This window comes from Chaetodon auriga, chromosome 4 (assembly GCF_051107435.1).
Source record: "Chaetodon auriga isolate fChaAug3 chromosome 4, fChaAug3.hap1, whole genome shotgun sequence".
Taxonomy (NCBI): domain Eukaryota; kingdom Metazoa; phylum Chordata; class Actinopteri; order Chaetodontiformes; family Chaetodontidae; genus Chaetodon; species Chaetodon auriga.
In genome coordinates this window covers 10,062,556-10,086,112 of record NC_135077.1, presented here as the reverse complement: position 1 = coordinate 10,086,112, position 23,557 = coordinate 10,062,556, and the positions used below count along the sequence as shown (strand labels likewise).

Genomic DNA, 23,557 nt, shown 5'->3' with positions numbered 1-23,557 from the left:
ACCTACTATAGACACAGAGACACTCAGTGAATGTAAATCTAAAGATAAAAACTCTTACCCTGATGTCACACAACACCGCATGCACATCATCTCCCAGCACACCCTCTAACTGTGACATCCACTATACAATAACATACAGTGTGCTGCAAAGTGCAACTCAGCCACAAGTGAGACATTAACAGGTTACACTCCAGGGTTTATACACTTTAGAGTATTAGCATCAAGGTTAATAGTTTTGCAAGGCCACATCAGTCACAGCAATTATTCATGTGCATTTTAACAAAGCTCAAGCCCGAACAACAGGCGATTATCATGAATAATGCTAATGGGTGATAATGCTCTCTTCCCCTATCTGTTATGTACCTGTACCTGTGTACAGAGTCTAGGAACAGATGACAGAAAAAACACTTTTAATTTACTATGAGAACTTCTGAGCTAAACTCTGGTGTGATTAGTATAACAGATGTTAGTCCTGTATGATTCATAAATGTTGAAAACACATAATGAACAAGGGCTTTGCTAGAAGTCCAGGTCCAGACTATATTTGGCCCTGCAGTAACTACAGAGGTTTGGGGGGGGGGGGGGTGGAAAGTTGAAGGGGGAAAGGCAAAGATACTGCATGAGATGAAAGGCACTTTTCAAACCATTAGTGTCCGATTATCGTGGCAACTTCTTCTGTGTTATAACTCAGACAATCAAATCTGAACACACAGACATGACACACACATATTTCTAGATTTGCTGTGACTTGTGCTTCCTGATGATATCATTATCCCCAAATCCATAAATCTGCTTAGAAATCATCGAAAAAAGATGGTCCTTTTCACGTCAGAACTTGCTTGAGAATCATCATATTTTTTAAGTTTTCCTCAGCATCAAAGTAATCCAGTGAGTTGTTGCACATCCAATTGCTAATAGCTGCTAATTGCTAATTTGTTACACTTTTAATGGTGCCGCTTTGCCCGAGAACAAATACAGGCTGAAAAAAAAACAGGGCTCAGGCAGCTAAATTAGTGAATGGAAACAAAAAAAAAGTACATCTCCAAAAGCATTATGGGAACTGTAGTTCCAGAATATTTTCATGTAGCACCCAGAGCAGACTGAGGGGGGGGGCTCTTTTGTCTGATGGGGGAAAACCACTGCTCCTGACCTTGCTCTGTTAAAGGCGATTTAAGAACTGCTGCTTGATAGACAGCCTAACCACATGCAAGGAATATATTAAAGTATCTGTGGAATACACTATATTGCCCAACAGATATTTTGAGTTGAATACACAGAGGAGCAACAAGCCAAATTGGAAACAAAAACAAGTTAATCCCTACAGAGTAGCTGTTGCCCTTCTGTGAAGACGTAAGCTGCCTTTGTAATTATTTTTCTTTATCTCATATTCACCAAAACTCTTAATCTTTCACCCCGTCTCTTTTTTGATTTCCTTCACCCTTCCCTCACCAATCCGATAGTTTATTAATCCATTTTACATCTTCCTATCATGCTATCCTTACCTCTTGAAAAGGAGGATGGCGATGACGATGCAGACGATAAAGATGACAGCCAGCACAGGCCCCACCACCCACAGCAGACCCTCTTCCTCGTCCACAATTGGCTGAGGATCCACATCCGATGAGGTCACGGGATCGGAATAAGGGCTGGTGGCGTACATAGTCTGGAGGAGGACATGGTTTTAATGCACTTTCACATATACATGAAACAAAAAGCTGTATTTTCATGGTTGAACTCTGTGTTTTTACTCACATTCTCCGAGAGGTCGAGCAGCGCAAGCACAAAGAAAACATACTCCTGTCCGTTCTGCAGTGGACGGTTGCGGAAGTCACCGTAGTTTCGCCCGTCACCTAGCGTGAACTCAAGGGGGAGGGTCTTAAAGTGAGCGGTGACATAGGCCCTGGGATCTGATTGGCCCGCCTGCCTGCGGATGCGGAGGGCACGGCTGACGCTGGTCCTGTTGATCTCTTTCAGGAGCTGAAAGAGAAGTAAAGAGAGGAAAGGAGAGAGCGAGCAATTAGAGGAATGAAACAAAGGTAACAAAGAGTTTGACAGAAAAGATGAGACATGATAGAAAATGGGAGAATAGCAGCCTTCAATTAGTTGTAATTTTCATCTAATGGTGCAACATCAAATGCCATCAGTCACACTGCAAATCAACAATTTAATTTCTTTGAATACAGTAAAAGCAATAGAGTCATCCCTCTGTAATTGTGATACTGTTTTCCTAAAAAATGATTTGCATAATATTTGGAAATTGTACTCCTTTTTTCAGAAGGGCAGTTTGGGCGATTTTACCCCTCACAAAACCCCTCATCAGTGAAGGGAAGATGGGCTGTATAGAGCATTATCACCTCAGCACAAATGTCTTCATCAACTGAATAGCTACCACATTTATCCATTGAGACAGTGGGTACCATAAAAACTCCACTGAAGCTAATGTCTCACACATGAATGTGCTTTGAGAACAGCGCAATGAGTTGATGAAGTCTTTAGAAAAAGGAATTAGGTGGGAAATGTTATGTGAAAGTATTGTTTGGTCGGAACAGGAACTGGATGGCCAGGCCGTCTACCTTTGCATAATAAGATACAAATAGTCTGTCTGGTACAACAGAGCCGGCAGACTCAGCACTTCTCTTTCTTTATGTGACCTGAAATCTCAGTTCAAAATACTTAATTCACCTGTCAAGGGCAATTTGAGGTGAGTGAGCCTGCAAACAAAGTACGCTTTCAAGAAATCGAAAGAAACAAATATCAAACAGTTGAAATACACAAGGAATTAATGGCGGTGGTCAGTCCGTAGCTGGCCAACAACATCCAAAAGTGCCAGTGCATTTATCAGCCTACACACAAGGTAAACTTAGCATTTCTTGCACTGTGGCTTCTGGCTTAAAAGCACTTAAAACTTCATTTGTTTGACATACAAGCAATCTAAAACCTCCTGATGGCATTATCTTAAAGCAGTCATAGAGGACGTGTGTGGGGTCGTTGATAATTTTCCATGCTTTTTTTTTTAGTTTATGTAGGCAGTACAGACGCTGCTGAGCCTTTTTCCCCAATGACATCTGTATTTTCACTAAATCTCAATCTGTCATCAAACACAGTTCCCACGCACTCGTGGCTCTGGATGATTTCAGTGCTCACGCCATGAATGACTTGGAAGACTGTCTATGTGTTCTGGTGATATTATTGTTTCTTCAGTTTTGGATGCATTTAAATGATAAAAAAAGATCTGCTACACTCGTTCAGAAATTCATGCAGAAAAAAACGGACACAACCCTGCAGTGAGCCAGTGGAAGCACAAACCGATTCAAATGAGTTGATGATCTAAACGCAAATAAGCTTTTTGTACTTGCATATAACATTTACTTGCATTTGCGTACCTTCTCTGTGTCGTATTCAGTAACGATCACCGCCATCATAATCCCCTTCAACATCAGTATTACCTTATATTAAGCTCTTTATTGTGATCACGATTTAGCTATTTATTGGTGTAATCTCCTGTGTGCTGCATGTGTCACCTCATCCAGATTCATCTGGTCGGGCTCCTCCCAGGGATTCAGGAACTTCCCTCCTCTCTGCTTCTTCAGTGGCACCACCACCACATAGTAACCCCTGAAACACAACACGCACTGGGTTTAGGCGTAACGAAATTGACTATAAACTTGCCATGTTTTCAATATTTCAGACCCTGCAGACACACCAGTGCTCTGACATTTACAGGAATAGTTGGACATTTTGGGATGTACTTATTTCTTTTCTTTTCTTTTTTTTTTTTTGCAGAGGGTGAGATGAGAAGATTGATACCACTCCCATGTCTGCACAATAAATATGAAGCTATTGCTAGAATCCAGTTAGCTTAGCTTAGCATGAAGGCTGGAAACAGGGGGAAAGAGCTAGCCTGGCTCCGTCCGAAGGTTGTCAAGGTGTGTTTATATTTACGGTACATACATCTTCTCATCTAACTCTAAGCATGAAAACAAATAAAGAACAATTCCTCAAATGTCAAAGTATTCCTTCAGTGCTCTACTCTATGGAGTGCTGAATCATTAACACAGTATATGTGTTACAGCAGCAGCAGCAGCAGCAGCTGTGACACAGCACTCTAAATCTAAACAGTGTGGTTGTTTTTGGAAGAGAGAGACTTTTCTGAAGCCACGTGTGAAACAAAAACAGAATCACTGGAGTAGGGGAACATTTCAGAAGCAGTCAGACCATAAGCGGTGAGGGCACACACACCGAAATCATCCATGGGTCCTCAGTAGATGACTCACTCCAGCGCTCCATGCTTGCACTTGAGCATACACTACCATGCCAACTGATACAGTAGAGAGTAGCTTATTTATGTCAAATGTGAGAAAATGACATGCTTAAATCTGGCAATTTTGCATTTAGAGAGGAGAGATAATCAGCGTAGAAATCTCGAATTCAGTATCAAAAGGTTTCCAATGTGACAGATACAAACTAGAGGAAAATGACTGTGACATGAACATGTGAGCTGTGCTGGAGTGACTCAGGTCGCGGTTTAACGCTGAAGGACTGCTTCCACTTGGTATCTACTGTTCTTGGTTACAAAAAGCAGATGAGATTATCAGCTTTGTGCTTTCATTTGGCCTGTTGTTGGAGTTCTCAGAATTGCTTTGCTGCCAACTCAGAGCAATCCCCTGGATAGACCGAGAAATGAAAAGCAGCAGCAGGAGGAAGTGAAATTACATCACGGGGTCTGTGGAACAATTCATTTGAAAACAACCTAATTGGAACAAATTCAGCACAGGATGCTACTAAAAATACTCACATCTTGCCATTACAGTACACCAAATCATTGAGTCTCACTCTCTTCACACTCCTTGACTCATCCATCATCATTACCTGACTTTGGCGGTGGTCTGCACAGTTGGTAGCTGCACAGTCACCATGCCGTCTGCGTTGGTCTTTCCCACCACCGTGGGTTTGGTTTTTAGGATGTCTGGGGCGGTGGTGGCGGTGACGCGGTGCTGCAGACCCCCGGCGCTGTTGGCCCGGTTGGTGAGCAGAAAGGAGTATTGGGTGTCCGGCTCCAAGCCGGTGATCAGCTTCTGAGTCTGCTTCCCATGCACTTCCACAGACTGGCCCTTTCCATACAGGATCTGCACATGGGGGAGGCCAGAGTGAAATTGCGTACTACAAAGGGCAAAACACAATGCAGCACAAGCTCTCAAACAGAGCTCTAGGCCTTTATTTGCCTCAACACAAGGAAGCAGGCGTTTATTTCACAGAGGATATTATTTTTTAATTTCCCCTTTAATTTTCTTAGTATATTTAATTATACTTTATCACAAAGTCTCCATGTTTTTGTCCGTTGTCTTTGCTGTGGCTGCACCTCTTCTAGCAATTTTACATTAAAAGCTGTCCAGCAGCTCAAGAGGCATTACAGAACTGTATGACTGCCAGGCTTTATCAATTATCAAACAGGAAGTGTTGAAATTAACCAACAGCAAACGAACACAGAGAAAAATGGGCAATGAATGGTTGGAAATAATATAATAAATTATGCTGACTTTACAGTATGAGTCACTGTAGAACAGCTCATTTCCCCATCCAGTATTTGCACACTGCCTTTATTTGTTTGCGTACCATTTGAGGCCTGGCCTGTTTGAGTTATGGTTTTTTATTAAACTACATTTAAGTATGATAAAATGCAAATCTACTTACGGTGAATGGCTGGGCAGGGTTCTTGTCTCGGATCTCCCAGGTCAGCAGGACAGAGTTCTTCATGGCAGCCTTCACTCTGAAGTTGGTGGCGAAAACTAAGGTGCAAAAATAAATAAATAAAACAGACAAACATGAATATTATTCCAGTCCATTTCATCGCTCCACTGAAGCAAAATGAATGGCCTTACCTGTATCATTCTCTAGTACCAGTCTCAACTTAGCTATCTGCTCTAATCAATGCACAGTGAGTGTGACTGGACAGGGACACTCGCCAAAGACCCAAGACTCTTACCTTGCTTTGGGAAAAGGACGTTGGGTCTAAGACTACAGTGACAAGACAACGAAAAAGGACACTTAGGATGCTGTCACCAGATGTTGTGTGTTTGAGTGTGCGTGTGGGACTTGTTGTGCAAGATATTTGCACAAATGTGCTGTTAGGAAGCGTGTGTTGTGTCCTGAGCGATGAAGATGGGTTGTTAGGAGGTGAGTGTGAGTCCTACCTTGGTCCAGCCGCTGCGTCCTAAACTGGACACTGGGGCTGTACGGCCCAGGGCCGACAGCTGTGAACGCGCACAACCTGACATCATACACAGTATCTGCACTCAGACCCTCCAACAAAACATTCGACCCTGGAGCGGGTACCACAACTTCTGAGGCGTTCCCTCGACTGTTTATATCCTTGTACAGCACCGAGTACTTCGCAATTTTCCCATTTTGCTCAATTAGTGGGACTGATTTCCACGCCAGCCGGAGGGAGGTGGCAGAGGCCTCCTCTAAGATTACATTCTCTGGGTATCCACTTGGAGCGTCTTCTGGAGTAGTCACCTCCTTTACAGCCTCCTCTCCGTAGCCCATTTTGTTACGGGCAGAGAGTCTGAAAATATAGTTGGCTCCCTTGTGGATGTCCTGGGCTGTGTAGCGGTTCTCCTTGGTGGGGAATTCGACCACTGTAAAGGGAAGGACGTCTACGCGGCCGAAGGTGAGGCGGTACCCCAGGAGCGGGGTGGGAGGGTTGGGCGATGGGTACCATTGGAGCAGAGCAGTACCTGAATCGGTGGCGCTCACCATCAGTTTGGGCTTCTCAGGCACTAAAATGAGGGAAAGTGGGCAGAGCAGGAGAGAGAGAATGATGAAAGGATAATTAGAGGATAATTGCAAAGCACATTATGCATTGCCTCAAGCAAAACGGCAACATATGATTAATATGCTACCAAATGATGGCTTCTTACTGGAATAGCAAGGTGTGGCAGAGTGACACATAAACCAATTCAGTGATTTAACGGCCTCTAATGATCGTTAGTGATCATTAGTAGCTACGTGTGGTCATGTTTGCTTTTGCAGTGTGATTCTGTGGAAGTCTGTGTCGACACACTTACGTGGCAGGGCAGAACAGACAGTAACAGGTTTGCTGCGAGCACCATCACCCTTGGCAGTGTAAGCCCCCACTGATACAGAGTAGGAGGTGTCTGCCTTCAGGTCTCCAAGAACCACCTCCTGCACAACAACAAAAAGCACTGTCAGCTGCAAAGGTAGCTACTTATGTGTGCCCTCAGGACAATAAACAGGGCTTCAATGTAATAAAAAAAACAGGTCAAACTAGTCACAGCTACAGTGACCAAAGGCACATTTTGGGGCTTTTTGTCTGACAGTGTACCAGTACAGACAGTTACTCAGTTTTTTGCTGTAAGACATGAAATACATTTTCTCAATAAAACTCAATACAACCACATGGAATTATCTCAACAGTGCTCAAAATGTGGTTCACTCGCAACATAAAATGTCATTTAACTTTGCAGACCATCAAAACTAATCTAAATTTTCCTCCATCTAAAAGCTAATCACAATACTTTCTTCATATCTTGGCCTGCAGAAAGCATAAATAGTCATAATATTTTGGCAATTCGCACAAATGACTCATATCGGTTATCTACGTTATGTGTTTCCATTTTTTCTTCATTAGAAAATCCTGGAGTACACAGAATGCAGAAATGAAAACAAGACCTCCTGCTGGATTTTAAGCCCTCGCTCTGGTCTTTGGAGATTTTTAAAGCTACAATCTCATAAATATGACTCATCTACTCTCTGTGCTTTGTTGTGATTGCTATTAAATAATAGGCTTAAAGGAGGGTCTACTCACGTATTCAGCTGAGTCACCATATTCCCACTGAGCGATGGTACAGTATGGAGAAAAGGGAGAAACAGTTCATAATATTTAGGATATGATCTGAAAGACATTCAAGTTTAATGCATCATATTTTACTGCCATATAAGCATGAAAGTTTGAAATCAACAGCAGTAATTGGCAGGTATGAATCTATTAATGTCAATTATTTATCCTGGACAGAAAATTCATGATGCTCTGTTTAACCTGTCCAGATCAGTGGTTGCTTTAAGGCCAGACCGGGAAATACTTATATTTGCATTTTATTTTGCGAAGGGTTAGATGAGAAGATACCAGCCTCATGTCTGTGCACTGAATACGAAGCTACACCCGCTGGTAGGCAGACTGAGTTACTTTTGGACAGAATCAGGCTAAAAGTTTCACTCTTTGTCGAGTTTTTATGCTAAACTAAGCTACCCATCTCCTAGTATTGATCTTCTCAGCAAGAAGAAAAATATGAATATTTCTCAAAATGTCTAAATACTTGTTTTAAACAATCTTAGGGAAGGTTTCTGCTCAATTTGTCGATTTATTTGGGATTTTTTTTTTTTTTTTAACTATTTCTAATAAGTTGATATAGAAGCTTTGCTGCCTTGTGGGCTGTGGAATTGTACAATGAATAAGGAAACAAAATCTGGTTTAAAACTATGAAATTAATGTGATTAATTTACATAAAACATTAGTGTATTATATAAATGTTGTTCACACAGAATAAAATATGAGTTTCATTCATAAAACAGTTCCTGACAGTTCATTTGTTAGAGAGTCAATGTCAGTGTCACCTGAGAGTCCTCTATGAGGATGTCCTTGATGAAAGGCTGACCCTGAGGCTCTCCGTAGTTCATCCTCACATAGTGGACTTGGTAGCCCCGGATCTGACCGTGCTGCCGTTCGGGCGCGGGTGCTCGCCATTTCACCCTAACGGCCGAGGCGTTCACAGTCTCTGCCTCCACCCCTCGCGGAGGACCACTTGGAACTAAAAATGCATTTTGGGATAGAGGTCAAGGATCACAGATGATGGGCACTCAAACCTCTCAAGTAAAGGCCTTCACTTTAGTGAAACAAGGTTTTATTTTCTAATCAAAAAATATATTGCTTTCAGGGGCAGATAAAAAAAAAAATATACCCAAAAGCTGAAAAAGGTAAAAAAAGAAAAAAAAAAAAAAAAAAAAAACCCTTCCAAAAAGTCTAAAACTCTGTTCTGATGTCTGGGAAAAAAGTCAAAACAGTAAAAAATGAGAGTGCTTGAGGAAAAACATGGAGGAAAAAAGCAGTGGAGGATAAGAAGCAAATGTAGAGAAAGATAAGAATGGCAGATAGAGAAGGATTTGTTGCCATGGGCAGATAAACAGTGGCAGGCAGTCAAAGAGAAAATACTGTTATCAAGAAAAACCTTTGCTCGTGCTGCCAAAAACTACACTTCTCGAAAAAAGAAAAAAAAAAAAAAGAAAAAAAAATATATATAACAAACTCCAGCCACTTCTCTTATCTGACCCATGTATTAGCACTCTAAAGAAAGCCCATGTCAGAAAAAATTCTTTAGGAGTATGGGATATTAAGCATGAATATCAAAAATATTGCTGAAAATATTACCAATTACTCAAGTCACGATTAAATGTGTTGAATAAAGTTAGTTTAAAGGTGTTCAAATAACTGTCTAAGAACTGGAGAGGAAGGGCAGACAGTCACGGAGAGAAGCCAAGGTGTGGAAAGGCCAAGGTCAAGCTGCAGCCAAGGGGTTTGTTTTGGAGGGTTTGTTAGTGGAGAATATAGTGGGAAATCCCAGCCATCCCTTTTCACAAAAAACTAGGGGATTTTAGAAGAAAGGGGAAAGTGCGGAAGAAACGATGCTGGTAAATAAAGAGGATAAAAACGGCTTCTGGAGAAAAAAGGGTTGCTGTTGACAAGAGAGAGCAGCGGTGAGGGAGCAGCAGGAGGAGATTTCCGGATGCTGGAGGTTTCTGGCAGTTATGAAGGAGTAAAGGAGAGGTTTTCAAAATTGGAGGGTCTGACAGTGGTTCTTAAATGCACCATGATCCGTTTAGATTGCAGCTCAAGGACTGACAAAATGCCTTTACTGGCCAGTGGAAGAAACTTGTTAGTGTACGGTTCTTTGAGCTCATTAGTGCTATGTTAGTGAGGCAGCCATTGTTAGTGGGGCGGACTGGGGTTTGTTTGGGAACATACCATCTTCCTCGGTGCGGGTAAGCAGCTGTAAACTTTCTGGTCCATCTCCAGCTTCCGTCTGTGCTCGTACTGTTATTCCATACTCAGTCCATTTCTCTAGGTTTTCCAGGAGATACGGAGAACTTTCCGGAGGAATTCCATCAATTCTTTTAGACACCTTGTCGCCCTCGGTGGTGGAGTACTGGATGGAGTATCCTGTAATGACGCCGTTCTGAAACTCCAGAGGAGGTGGAGCCCAACTTACCAGGATGCTGGTAGAACTGGGACTCGTGCATGTGATGTCCTGGGGAGGCGCTGAAGGAACTGATTGGCCAGTTTTAGAGGAAGCACAGTTGGGGTCGTTTGGGTACATGTTATTTGGTTGTGTGTGCGCGTAGTTATTGGTGGGTGGAGAGGTGAGGAAATGAGGTTTGCCGTGAAGGAATGGGGATGAAATTGAGCAGACGAGAGACAGAGAACAAAAGACAAAGAAACATAAAATGAAAACAAAACACTGGAGAACAGAAGCTCTTACGAAAAAATGACCCTGTGACTAGAAAGCAAGATGGCTGAACAAAGATACTGAATGATGGGCGTCAAACTTCTGCTTGGTAGAAATGTTTGATTAATGAAAACGTGTGAATGGTTCAAAAAGAGATGCAACACACAAAAACACTGACTAGAGCTTTGACACACAAACATACCTGCCCATAACTTACTTGTCCTTACAGCCTACCCAAGCCTCTGTGATCCATGATGGAGTTCATCTCTACCTACAAACCTCTGACTTCTTACCTTGTTTTTACTGATTCTCTTACAGACCTCAGATTGGTAGCCAACAAATTAAGTGACTTTGTGTATCATCCATAAGTTGTTAGGTAGTATATTTGAAGAAATACCATTTAGTTTCTGGGAATCATAAATAATTTGCTATTTAATGATATATTTGTTGAAATATCAAATCTGAGGTCAGTTAAGGTCTGGATTCATGGCGGCTCCTGTTTTGACAATGCGAAAAAGCAGACGCTGCCAAATGTCTTTTTACAAATCTATGATGGTCAGATCTGACATTCATGTATTTGCGTTTCAGATTTGGTGTCAATTCATTAATGCATTGTCAAAAGAGAAACCTCTCTCTCAAAACACACACTCACACACATTCACACAGTATTTGTGGTTAGACCTACGCGTCTGCGGCGTGTCAATGGACACTTCGTTGGTATATGCCCCAATGCCATGCTTGCTCCTGGCAGCCAACTGGAAGGTGTAGGTGGAGAAAGGCTTCAGGTTCTTCAACAGGTAGGAGGTGGTGGGTTCAAAGCTCACTTTCTTCTGGGAGGACAGGAAGACAACGGGAACGTTTAGTCGAGAAAAACAAAACGACTCTACACGGTGTTCAAAAAGAGCATCCTGTAAAGACTTGAGTTAGCTTTTAATATTGAGATCAATTGATCTTCTGTCTGCCCACCCATTCATCTGTTCATACGCTCATCCTTTAAACTGGAATCATCCATCAAACCATTCATGAATTCACTGGTCTAGAAAAACAGTCCTCTCAGATACCAATCCTTACCTCCTCTGTGTCGTCAGCTCGACGGTAGACCAGTTCATATCCTGTGATCTGGTTGTCGGGACCACCCTGGGGTGGAGCCACCCAGGACAACAGGATACTGGTCTCAGACTTGGCCTCACCCTTAAATTCTGAAGGTTGGGATGGTACTGCAGTGTTGAGGAAAAACAGGATTAGTAAAACCTTGCAGGTGATGAGTGCAAACATGTTCAGTTTAACATGGTGTATCTGTCTAACACATAACCACAAGAAAAGCCTCACTGCTTCCCGTCTCTTACCTCCGGTCTTGGCTATAATCTGGAGGTCCTGGGACAGAGGTCCGTCTCCTACAGAGGTGAAGGCCAGCACTCTGATGTAATAAGTCTTGTTAGGAGTCAAACCCTGGATGGTGATGAAGTTGGCGCTGCGCACCATCTGCTTCTCCCACTGCACAACACAAGCACACAGATGCACACATGCAGTCAAGTTAACGGTCATCTGTGACTCATAAAAGCAACAACAAAATTAAGCAAAATCATGCAGACGTGTGTACACACCTGGTTGACTGGCAGTGTGTTGTCTGAGGTGTAGTAGACTCTGTAGCCCACCACCTGTCCGTTTGGTTCCTCTGGTTCATCCCAGTGGATGATTGCTGTTGTGGTGCTGAGCATACGACCTCTGACCTGCAGGTTAAATAGGAAGAACTTCAATAACACTGCACTGCTTTTACTTCCAAGTGATGGATGCAATATTGCTGTAAAAATGACATTTCATGAATTCACTTCATATCAAACCCTGACCTGTCGAGGAGGAGAGGAGGGGGCCTGCTCGGCTGTGCGAGCTTCCACCACCTCGCTGGAGGGGCCCTGGCCAATGGTGTTAACAGCGGCCACTCGAAAGTCATAGTGGGAATATGGGCTGAGGCCACCCACGCTGTAGCGTGTTGTGGCAATGCCATCAATCTCTTTATAGGGGTCATCTGAACCTTTGGCACGGTGCTGGGGGGAAGACAGAGGAAGAATATACTGATTTAAAGCTGCATTAGTCAACACTGTGCAGAGGAGGACCTACATATATCTCTATCTATCTATCGATCTATATGTAGATGTATATGTATGTGTGTATATATATATATAACCGACCAAGATTTATGCAAAAGCATGCAGAATGCTTTTTGTGACTAGAGTATTCAGACATTGCATCTATGCTACACTTGTATTTCAATTCATTACTCCTTGTGCACAGAGAGCACCCATAAGACACCAGATTTCATTTTACATTTGCCAATTTAATGTCTGTCAGGAGAGACAATGAACTCTCTTCTTTTACAGCCCTACTTACTGACTTAATAACACTTTATGTTCATACAAAAATCTTGTGCATCTTCCACCAGCTTAAGTTCTGCATCTCAAAAAACCCAGTGTGCCTTTTTGTCTGTTACACACCTGTATGATATAGTAGGAGACAGGCTCGGGGTTGCCAGAATCCCAGGTGAGCGTAATGCTTGTTGCGGTTCTCTCCGTCACCACAGGGGTGCCAGGGGCCTTCGGCAGAGCTGAGGGAGAGAAGAGAGAGACAGAGGGAGATCTTTCACACTATCTCTTTATAACTAAGAAATCTTCTGATAGACTCAGATTTATACCATCACTCTGCACTCATTAACAAGAAAATCAACTTCCGCTGGTGAAAAAAGGTGGAAACATTTAGATGACCAGACCAGCTCAATATCCTTATATACAATGAACACAACCGATGACAAAAATTGGGCAAAAAAATCACATCCTCTCTTAAGCACACGCTCTTTTCTCCTCGCCCCTCATATCCATGCTGATAAACCCACCTTTCACAATGATCTGTGCCACCGCCTCAATCACGCCAAGCGTTGACATGGCAACACATGTGTAATTGTTGGACTGCCGCACGTCGGTCAGTTCCAGGACATTGCGGCCGATGGGCATGTCATCCTCGGGCGTCAGGTCCTCTGCTCCCAGCATCCACTTCACGTACGGCATTGGGGAGCCCACTGCCACACAGGTGATGTTGACGTTCCCCCCTGGCATGATCTCGCTGTCCGCTGGGGGGATGGAGAAGCGAGGGGGGACACGACGCACTGGACCAGACAGCAATGAAAGCAAGAAGGCAGTAGGTGATTAGCAATTCATGACTGTGTTGTTCAGTGAAGTGTAGAACTGTGGATAACAAGCAGTCTATACTCTGTATCATATGATGATCATTTTTCTGTTGTTCCATGTGCTCTGAAATGCGGTTTTATGGCATTCAAAGGAGACTGCAAGCATTCAGGCAGTCTGGAACATCACCACTAGGGCGCATGTGATATCAAAATGTTTTATTCATGGTGTTTTTAGGTGTGCTCCATTAAATATTTTATGAACTGAATCACAAAAGATACTCACACACACACACACAAAAACCTCACAGCAAACACACATGCACTCACAGGGAAGAAAGAAAAGAACGTGGGGTACAGTATATCTCAAAGGAGTAAAGTGTACAGGCAGGTTTAAACCTTCAGTACTTCGCATGAAACAGCCGAGACACACAAACACAAATGGCAGTTTAATGGAAGAAAAGAAAATACTCGGGAGAGACTCAAAAGAGCCACACACAGACGTAACTGTACCAACCTTCTCGCAGCTCTGCAGAGGGAGGTAGGACAGAGCACGGCGGGAGGAGGAGAAGGAGGAGGAGGAGAGAAAAGAGAGGAAAACGGAAAGTACCAGAGAAGAGACAGGGGACACAGAGAGAAAACAAGTTAGACAAAGGAGCATGGCAAGGTGGCAACAGGCGGAGGGAGAGCCAAAGAGAAACAGGAAGAAAGAAAGAAATGAGGAGAGCAAAGAGAGAAAACAGAGGCCATAGTTGGCCAGTGTGTTGTTGAAAGCCTTCCTGTTTCAGGCAGTCTCCACTGCCGGCTGTCTCCATAGACCGCCTGTCAAACACTCACTGAGCAGCACTGCAAGATTTTACTGGCCCTGCAAGCACTGTTAGACGCACATCACTGATTCCGCGCTCTTCGTGGGTGTCCGTGTGTGTGCCCAGCGCGCATGTGTGTTTATATATATATATATAGTTTAGTGTATGACTTACATGTGTGTTTATGTGTGAGCATTCGATCGTGTGTGTGTGTATGTTTGTTTCGTATCCCTCGGAGCCATGTTGGAGTCAGAAAAGCATGCTACGCTGTTTAAAGCTTTTATTTATTAATTTTTCTTCTGGGCGGGCAGACAACAGAGCAAAAGGCCACGGGAATAAAAATGTCTCCAAGATTCAAACATTTGGTGGGTATGCGTGTATGTGTGTGTGTGTGTGTTGAAGAGACAGCGCCTGAGGAGGTGAGATGCCTGTCAGATTTGGGGAAAAACACAAGTCTTAACCAGACAATGATTTGGTTTTTTTCTCTGAGGTCTAAAGGCTAAGAGGGGAGGGCAGAGAGATTAATAGGCGAGTGAGTGAAGCATTCAGGCCCACCATAGCTGATGTAAAGGATCTAAAACCATCCTGTTTTATGGCCATACAGGAAAGAATGATTAAACACAGAAGGTTCAACAGCATTAAACCATCACATTAATATGATAAATGCACATCCTTAGCAGTCTATGCAAAAAACTTATGAATATCTTCTTGGACTAGACGCCCCACTCTGCACATCCATTACCAATGTGATCCTTAAATCTGAGTGCTCTAATTGGAGTCTGGTGCTCAGAGGACAGGCGTTTTTTTATTCTCCTCTTACCTCTGACATAGAGGTTAGCTGGGGTGGAATAGCGTGTCCCATCGCTGTTGGTGGCAACACACTCATACTTCCCCTGGTCTGACTCCTCACTCATCTCTATCTGGAGGGCACCTGGATGGACGGAGGGATGGAGAGGAGCAGTGGAAGTAGAGAGAGGAGAGAGAGAGTCACACAGAAAGACAGTGAGGAAGAAAGAGCAATTATACAAAAGTGGAAAACATCAGATAATTGGGCACAGTCCATAAATACACAGAAATAAACACAACATAGAAATGGTAAGAACTGCATAAAGGGTAAATGAATCTGAGGGAGTTTTCAGCAAAAACAAGCTGAACTCTGTATGAGGAGCACAGGGCTAAAAAGGGAGCAAAATCTATTGACAGAATTAGCAAGTTTCTACCACTGTCAGCAAGAAACCGCCCAAAACAAGGGTCAGCTTCCTGACTTAGAAATGGGAACAAAACAAAAAAAGAAAAAGAAAAAGAGAACACTGATACAAAGCCGACAAAAACGGAGAATGTAGTCTTCATGCAAGGCAGAAACAAATAAACCAAGCAACCAAAACGTGGAGAAATCCACTCACAAATACAGCATTTTGAAAATTCTGTGCTGAAAATTAAGATGCAGTTATATTAGGGAGCAAATCATGTTTTAGTTTCCACGTATAAAATGTCACAGAGATACTGCCATGGCAAAAAGATATCCCCAACCCTTTCGGATCCACCAACGGGATCAGGAGTGTGATGTCATTTTAAAAACACACCCAATGAGGAGGTAAAGACATCAACCGAGCTCCATCAAGGCCAACAGATAAAAAAAATGGAACGACATACGCAAAGCCTTGGGAAGGGACCGATGCTTTTCTCGCTCCCTGAAAACAGAAAAACTGTCAAAAAAGTCAACCAGAGGTCCTTCAAAGATGGTGTGGTAAGGCAAAAAAGCGCCCAGAAAAACTTTATCAAAAAAGTGGTTGTTTGGGGCTTTTTATCGGTAATGACAGAGAAAAGAGGAAGTAATGGTAAAAAACCATGGAGAAATGTGTTTGTGTATGTGCACGTTTGTGTGTGTGTGTTTGAGCACACTAATGTCTGCAAGTGTGTCTTTGCCATCTGGACTTTTCAGGCTGAGCGAATAACAGCTGGGAGGGAAAACAAAACTGGGACGTTTGATTGGGCAAATATAGACAAGGTGGGAGGAGAGGCCGGGTCAAGCTTAGGTCAAGACCCCCCCTCCCCACCTCTTCCTCCGAAAAAAAAAGAAAAAGAAAAAGAAAATCCGGTCACAAAAAAAAAAATTAAAAAAGCAAACAAACGGAGGTAAGAGGTACGCTTTATCGCCTCAAGCTAAGCAACTAAGAAATAAATACAGGTCGTAAACACATCATGCTTTCGACTGAAAACAAAGTAGATGTAGGAAGCTAAATGACGTTAAACTGATGGATACAAAAGAGAGATCACAATATGGCAAGGAAGGAAGCGATGGAGGTCTGTGTCATAGAGTGAACGTTGAGGCTGAGATGGAAAAATGAAAGGATGGAGAGAGGATGAAGGACGAGAAGAGGGGAGGTGATTAAAAGTCATAGAATAATGAACTGGTTGCTCAATTCCAATTCCCCCCTCTTGCACCTACTGCAGATCTGAAGCAGCTGGATGAGTGTTACCAATATGGCCGTCTCTTGGACAAAACCCATATTTATGAATCCACCCAGAGCTGCCTGTTCAGATCTGTGAGACAAGTAGGAACCAGGGGTTGAAAAGGAATCAGGCCACTGTGTCATGTTGGTCCTCCCAGCAGTCTTACCTCGTATGGGCGTGCCACCTGAGTGGGCAATGAATGCACGAGATTAGAGAAGGAGAAGAAGAAGAAAATGTTAGTACCACAGGAGGAGAAGGGGATAAGGGAGGGAGGGATTTTGGGGAGGGGAGGGGGTAAACTTGTAAAGGAGAAGAATCAAATTAGAGAGAAAAGACTCAAAATATAGCTCCTTAGAGAGTGAGAGGAAGAGAGAGGCATAAAAGAAAAAGACAGAATAAATAAAGACAGAATAAGCCTGAGAAGAGAAAGACAGATACTAGATAGAGTGACAGAGATATAAGGAGGTGGGTTATTGATTTGACTTCATTGACTTGCAGCAGGGGCAGATGTGGCTGTAAGAGTAGGGTAGTGTCTCCACTGCACTCATCTGTCTCTAAGAGGTGGTCTGGGACTCTAAATACACTGACCTGAGTCTCAACCTGAACTTGTCCACCATTTCTCTCAAAAACAGCTGTAATCCTGTGGTGTAGTATTTGAATCTATCTGTTTAAAAAGGAAAAATCCACCCTCCAGTGCTTAAATCCTGTCAAAAAAAATTGTATTATATTGATTTTTCTGCTGTTTGGAGGCATCTCTAAATCTCCCAGATAACTGGCAAAAGGTAGAAAACGTCACATGAACTGTGAAGTGTCAAGTTCATGTCTCGGCCAAAAGTTATGTAGACTCAAAATCTTGAGGCAACCATCAATAATCATACAGTGACCAGTCTGGCGTAAAAAAGAGGGAGCAGTGGCCTCGACAGACCAGAACGCAGTGCGGCAACAGATCTTCCACTACTGACTGATGTGCTGAGTGTTTTCTTGGCGAATCAAATTATCGTTTGGTCCATATATCGTCAGGAAAACATCTCTCTGACATCTGTCAAAATTACTTGTTTTGTCCGACCAGCAGATATTCGGTTTACAACAAGAATCAGAGGAAAAAGCAGCAGATCCTCACATTTGAGAAGCCGGAACCATAAGGCTTAACATTTCCTTTGCTAATTCATTTTCTGTCACTTGACTAATCAAATAACTGTTTTGGCTGTTAAGAGATGTGAGTCTCTGTCTCGCAGGAAAACATGAAAGCTATTATTGATGCACACATCCCAGGCATGTTCTCTAGAAGTTGTCAAAAAGCATTCTGGGAAACTGAGGACATCACTGACTGAAGTGTCAGAAAACAAAGAAGTGACTGATTGGGACTCATGTAACAATGAAAAAAGTAATGAAGGGTGGGTTTTTCTTTAAAGACTCGATTATACTGATGTTAACTGGTTACTGACCAGTTTACCACTTCTACGCAGCGGTAACCAGGTTCAGTATCTACCTGCTACACTACACAGTCAACCTCTAGAAGTCTGAAACCTGGTTGCCATTGATTTCCTTACAGTGGCTCCACCAGCCATCTACAGCTGATGGCTTATTGACCGGTAACTCTATACAGCAGAACGGAGAGAGTAAGTCGGTGAGTGAATGACAGAGTGATTGAGTGAGTGAGTGAGTGAGGGAAAGAATAATCGAATAAGTGAAGGAGTGGGAAAGTAAACAGGTGAGTGTGAGGAGCAAGTTGTTGTAATTCTTTGGGTGTGGAAAGGCTGCAGGTGCACAGGTGAGGGTGAGTCTCAGCTACCTCTAGGGTGATGAGATATGTGTGTGCACGTGTGTGTTCATATCTATGTGTTTGTGTATCCAGTTTGTAGCATCTACAGTATGTTTCTTTAAGCAAAATGATGCATCTCTGTATGTGTGCATCTGTGCCTCATATCATCTTTGTGTGTGACTGTTAGTAAAATGCATGCCATGCATTTTAATAACACCTCAACATTGTAAAAGGTGAGCAGCAGCAGCAACAGGAGCAACATTAGTGAAGAGTATGTAGAAAAGTGGACAGTGAGGGTGTGGGCCTCGGAACAGAAGCACTTACCAAAGGACTCTGTGGTTAAAAAGATATAAAGAGAAAAGAAACAGCATAGACATGGCATTACAATCGGACCATTGGTTACACAGAGGAGTTGACTTAGTAGAAACACCTTGAAAAAAGCACTGGAACTCCCCCCCAAAAGAGTCATGGATCATCTACACAGAACTTCGTGCTTAAAATTTTGTAATCATCACAAAGAAGAAGCTAGCATTGCAAGAATTTGACATTGTAAGTTAAAACAATTTTCTAAATGTTTTTCATTGTTCTTTTTTTGAATAAAGGTCAAAAAGGGAGTCTGAGCAGGGCGTTTAAGGGTTGAGCCAGAGAATTAAAAGAAAAAAAAAAAAAGTCAGGGACAGAAGCAAAGAGGTTGTTATTCATAAAGAAGCCAGAGAGTTGGGTGTCCAATCACAAGAGAGGGATTTTGGGTCCAGACTTGGTCCCTGGTAGCAGAAGGAGGAATGAGGAAGGAGGGGAATTTGCTACAAGTTGGGATTTTACACACTACTGTGGCTATCGAAAAGCTGACTGAGATGGATTGACTTGCTTGGCTGCAGAAGATTTTGTTCTGTGTCTTTGAATTTAACAAACTATGTCACTTTATTTTTTCAGTTAACATTAATACAATGCCCGCGAGTCAATTTCACACCCACGCGAGACGCATTTGCCATGAAATAAGGAAAAGCAGAAGGTTATTTGATTGTTTAGTCACAGCAGTGAGCCATCGTGGAGAGGCTGCTCCGACAGTGCACGCCACCATCACCTGGATTTACCTTGCAAATCTTGAGAGACATTTGTCGAGATATGACTGGAGACATGTCGCGCACTGATGCGTGCTGTTGCAAATATTTCATAATGTTTTCAGTAAGTGAAAAATTAAACACGTTGTGATGGTGATTTGCACAGGAGGACCTCAGAGAGTTTGGAGGAAGGCGAAGGAGAAAAGTGGAGATTTCATTTTTTTATTAAGGCCTTGAGGAGTTAGGAAAAGTTGGCAACCGCACACGCAGTCAACTGATACCACAGCAGCGGCAGCAGCAGCAGCAGCAGCGAGGGGCAGCGGAGAAACACAGCCAGTAACCACAGAGTGCGGAACAGCAATAAGAAAAGGGGTGAACGAGGGCAAGAATAACAGAAGCTTTGTAGGAACAGAAATAAAAAATGGGTTGGGAGGGGGATATTGAAAGAGGGATAAAAGCACAGAGGGAGGGGGAAAAACCTTCCGGTAGAAATCAAAGCTGGGATTGAAGGAAAGGGAAAGAATGGAGGGATAGAAGCAGCAGTTACCTGAGCGGAGTTGCTTGATTCGTCCGTTGTTGTTGGACGTGTTGACCGGCAGGAAATCCTTGAACCAGGTAATTTCTGGGTCAGGGTTGCCGCTAGCAGCACAGAGCATGGTGGCGGTCCGAGAACGCTCCACCACCTTCAGCTGGGGACCCATGTCTATAGTGGGGAACCCCGAGGGCAGCTGGTCCTCTAGAAAGATCAAATACAAAATACGAGTCAAACAGGGGTGGTCATGACTCTTCAGCATGCCTCCGAACCTTTTTTTTTTTTTTTTTTTACCTGTTGCAGCCCCCATGGTCGTCTCAGCGGAGCTCAAACACACCTTCATCCGCATCACACATCATGCTTCAAAGACAAAGCGGTGCTGTACGTCTAAGCTTTGTCTCTCAGTCAAACAGCTACGACTACTGCAGAGAAGACGCCGGGCATTTTATTTAAAGCTTTATATTTTGACTTCTCTGCACATTTTTTCTCTCTTCACTCCTGCTTGTGAGTTTATTTTCCAACCCTGGCTCCTACAAGTCCCGTTTATTTATTTCTGTATTGAAATAAACGACAATAGTTCCCTAACTTTCACCAAGTGCCTAAACATAACCATGAAAACGCTGAATAATGCTGCAGTCACTCTGAGTGGATAGTGCACTGAAAGAATTTGGTGAAAAACAGATGAAATATGTTGTCAGGAAACATATGTTCAGTATCACATTTTTACCTCATTATGTTAATAGAAAACATAAATCAGTCTGCATTTGGCTTCTCTCAGAGCGAACTTGCTGTTGCAAATTAGTTGCATATAATCATAATTTCTAGGAGCAGAGATGTTATTTTTCTTCTAAATCACAAATATACACTCAGGTGCCAGTTTATTCAGCCTAATCCAACAATCCTCCAATAAACCCTGCCTTCATTAAGGGCATAATTCTCATTTTTTGTTGAAACTGTATGAACTTTATGGTCATTTTGGAGACTGAACGGTATTGGGCCATAATGAGAGGTGTTTCTAATATTTAGTCTACCTTCATTGATTTAAACGTGGTGGACAAAATAAAATAAAAAGCCAGCATAATGAAGTACAACTGAACAGCTCCACGCACCGTAGCCTCCAAGATTATCATAAAATTAAATCTGTCTAAAGCAGTTTCAACAAAAAAGGAACATTATAGACTTCCTGAGCGGAGCATTTATCCAGGTGTAGGTGTATCAAATAAACTGGAAACTGAGAGCACAGTATGTAACTGCAGAGGTACATCCTGGGGTGCAAGCACTCCTTCGGATTTCACAAGACGTCTTGTACATGGAGAACTTTTTTCCCGGTTTATAGCTTAAAGTATACACTGTATCCTCCTCTTGACTTGTCTTTACCCAAGTCTTAAGATGACGTATTTTCTACCTGTGGTCCTCTTCTCCGACTAGTATAGACGTACCATTGAGACTGAGAGAGCAGCGAGTTCAATAGGTTCAACAAGCTGTGACATTTAAGTTTATTCTAACTACGCTGGAACCTTTTTTTCCCCCCTTTTCTAATTAACAATCAGTCAGCTCTGTGGTAAAAGCCTCGTAAAAGCTCCGGTTCTTATGAGTGAACACTGTTTATTGAATTGAATACACCGTTATGTAAAAGGCTTGGTCAATATAATTGTTTTATTACCCCATTTTCTGGTTACAACCTGTCATTCACGCTGTCAGCATTTGGTTTGTGTAAAACAAAATATAACAACTATAAAATGATAATCAGTGAGTTTCAGAGATGCTGCTAGGAGGATTTTTTTTACTTTTTCCAGAGCCAGGCTAGCTGCTTCCCCTGTTCCCTGTTATGCTAAGCTAAGCTACCCAATAGCTGGCTGTAGCCTCACAAGGAACAAACAGATATGAGAATGGTGTCAGTCTTTTAACTCTCAAGCAAGAAAGTCAATTTTTTATTTCATAAAATGTCAAACTATTCCTTTAATTAATTCTAACTTGCAGATAGTCTCCCCCAATTTACGCCTGGTATTAAAATGGGATCTGTATCGAGGTCCATTATTGTTATTATAAACAATCTGTTCTAGCTTCAACTGGTGTTTTTAATGAGTTCTCATTATCCTCACTGAGATCGAATCTCTGTCCTCCAGAGGAAAAGCTGCACGTGAAAATGAGGTGGCTGCAAATTAGGCCGAGTCTCCCTCAAAAATCACAGAGTTTTGTGAGTTATTGAGTTTGGAGAAACTTTGTGAAATGCTGTCTGTGACAGTTTCCTAATTATTTGTCCCCTCCTGTAAATTTGGCAAATGTAATCCATCAAGTTCTTCCGTTCTTTGTATAAAACTATTGTGTCAGTGTTGCAGTACCAGCATGGAGGCTACTCTCTGACTAGATAAATTATATTCCTTGTTAACAGCAAATCAGCTGCACAGAGAGCAGCGCACACCATCGCACACACAGCTACCTTTTAATTTATATAGTTAATTTCCCACCCATATCGTTCATCTTTCATGGACTTCTGTTGAATAATGCCTTTTTTGCTGCATTCATGGCACACGGTAGACATATAATCAGTAATTTGAGGCATGTCTCTTTCAGCCGTCTCGCTTGCCTGCTCTCTAAATTTTAACAACACCCTATATTTAATGTTGAGTGTATAGCTTATGTCCTGAACCGACACTAAGCAGGTTGAGTCCAGTGTGAAAAGGATTTAAGGGAAACTGGCTGGTCAAATGCAAAAGTCAAATTTTGATTTAATTTAGAGTTGAAATATGTTTCGCATCAGACATGAGCCTGGGGGCAAGATTTTTAAAGAATCCAACAGTGAGGTCAAATAGAATAAGTAACATTTCATTGCACCTGACAAACTATTTCACCAAAGCTTTAGGCAACCGCTGTTCAAATATGAATCAATTGGAAATCAAATACTCTCTATTCTGCTGGGAATCAGTAGCAGTTGAGCTACACTTTTCGCCCGGCTCAGTCTACTGCACACAATCCTCTCTCCTTTTGCATGAACCAAATAGGCGAATCTCAATAACGACACATCCACCGGGACTCGCACCCTTTTGGGATGGCAAATCAAATGTGAATTCGTAGACATCTGAGGCAATTAAATCAAACATGAAGAGGCGTTCTACTGTGATAAAGGAAATCAAAGGCACTGGGCCAACTTCATTCAGCTGAAGTGGGAGATTTAAGGGAGAGGAGGGGACAATGCTTGGAGGAGGTGGGGGATCAAAGACGCCTGAACTCAGTCAGTGAAAAGATA

The 23,557-nt window shown here is 42.6% G+C and overlaps 1 protein-coding gene across 12 annotated transcripts in view; it reads right to left on the bottom strand.

Annotated features, from left to right (window-relative positions):
• ptprdb (protein tyrosine phosphatase receptor type Db) overlaps positions 1 to 23,557 on the bottom strand; it is a 144,855-nt gene that overhangs the window by 22,830 nt on the left and 98,468 nt on the right. For 5 of the 12 annotated variants that reach the window (XM_076727847.1, XM_076727851.1, XM_076727852.1 and 2 more), the window contains 21 exons: positions 20,326 to 20,514; positions 17,122 to 17,139; positions 15,322 to 15,432; positions 14,213 to 14,224; positions 13,408 to 13,677; positions 13,013 to 13,122; positions 12,368 to 12,565; positions 12,125 to 12,250; positions 11,867 to 12,014; positions 11,592 to 11,737; positions 11,206 to 11,350; positions 10,040 to 10,342; positions 8,635 to 8,828; positions 7,829 to 7,855; positions 7,068 to 7,185; positions 6,192 to 6,779; positions 5,692 to 5,786; positions 4,870 to 5,126; positions 3,522 to 3,615; positions 1,753 to 1,977; positions 1,503 to 1,663 (listed from right to left, as the gene is read on the bottom strand). In XM_076727847.1, coding sequence (XP_076583962.1) covers positions 1,503 to 1,663; positions 1,753 to 1,977; positions 3,522 to 3,615; positions 4,870 to 5,126; positions 5,692 to 5,786; positions 6,192 to 6,779; positions 7,068 to 7,185; positions 7,829 to 7,855; positions 8,635 to 8,828; positions 10,040 to 10,342; positions 11,206 to 11,350; positions 11,592 to 11,737; positions 11,867 to 12,014; positions 12,125 to 12,250; positions 12,368 to 12,565; positions 13,013 to 13,122; positions 13,408 to 13,677; positions 14,213 to 14,224; positions 15,322 to 15,432; positions 17,122 to 17,139; positions 20,326 to 20,514 — 3,535 coding nt within the window. The remainder of the gene's footprint in view (positions 1 to 1,502; positions 1,664 to 1,752; positions 1,978 to 3,521; positions 3,616 to 4,869; positions 5,127 to 5,691; positions 5,787 to 6,191; positions 6,780 to 7,067; positions 7,186 to 7,828; positions 7,856 to 8,634; positions 8,829 to 10,039; positions 10,343 to 11,205; positions 11,351 to 11,591; positions 11,738 to 11,866; positions 12,015 to 12,124; positions 12,251 to 12,367; positions 12,566 to 13,012; positions 13,123 to 13,407; positions 13,678 to 14,212; positions 14,225 to 15,321; positions 15,433 to 17,121; positions 17,140 to 20,325; positions 20,515 to 23,557) is intronic. The other 7 variants (XM_076727849.1, XM_076727858.1, XM_076727854.1 and 4 more) reach the window with 5 other exon arrangements.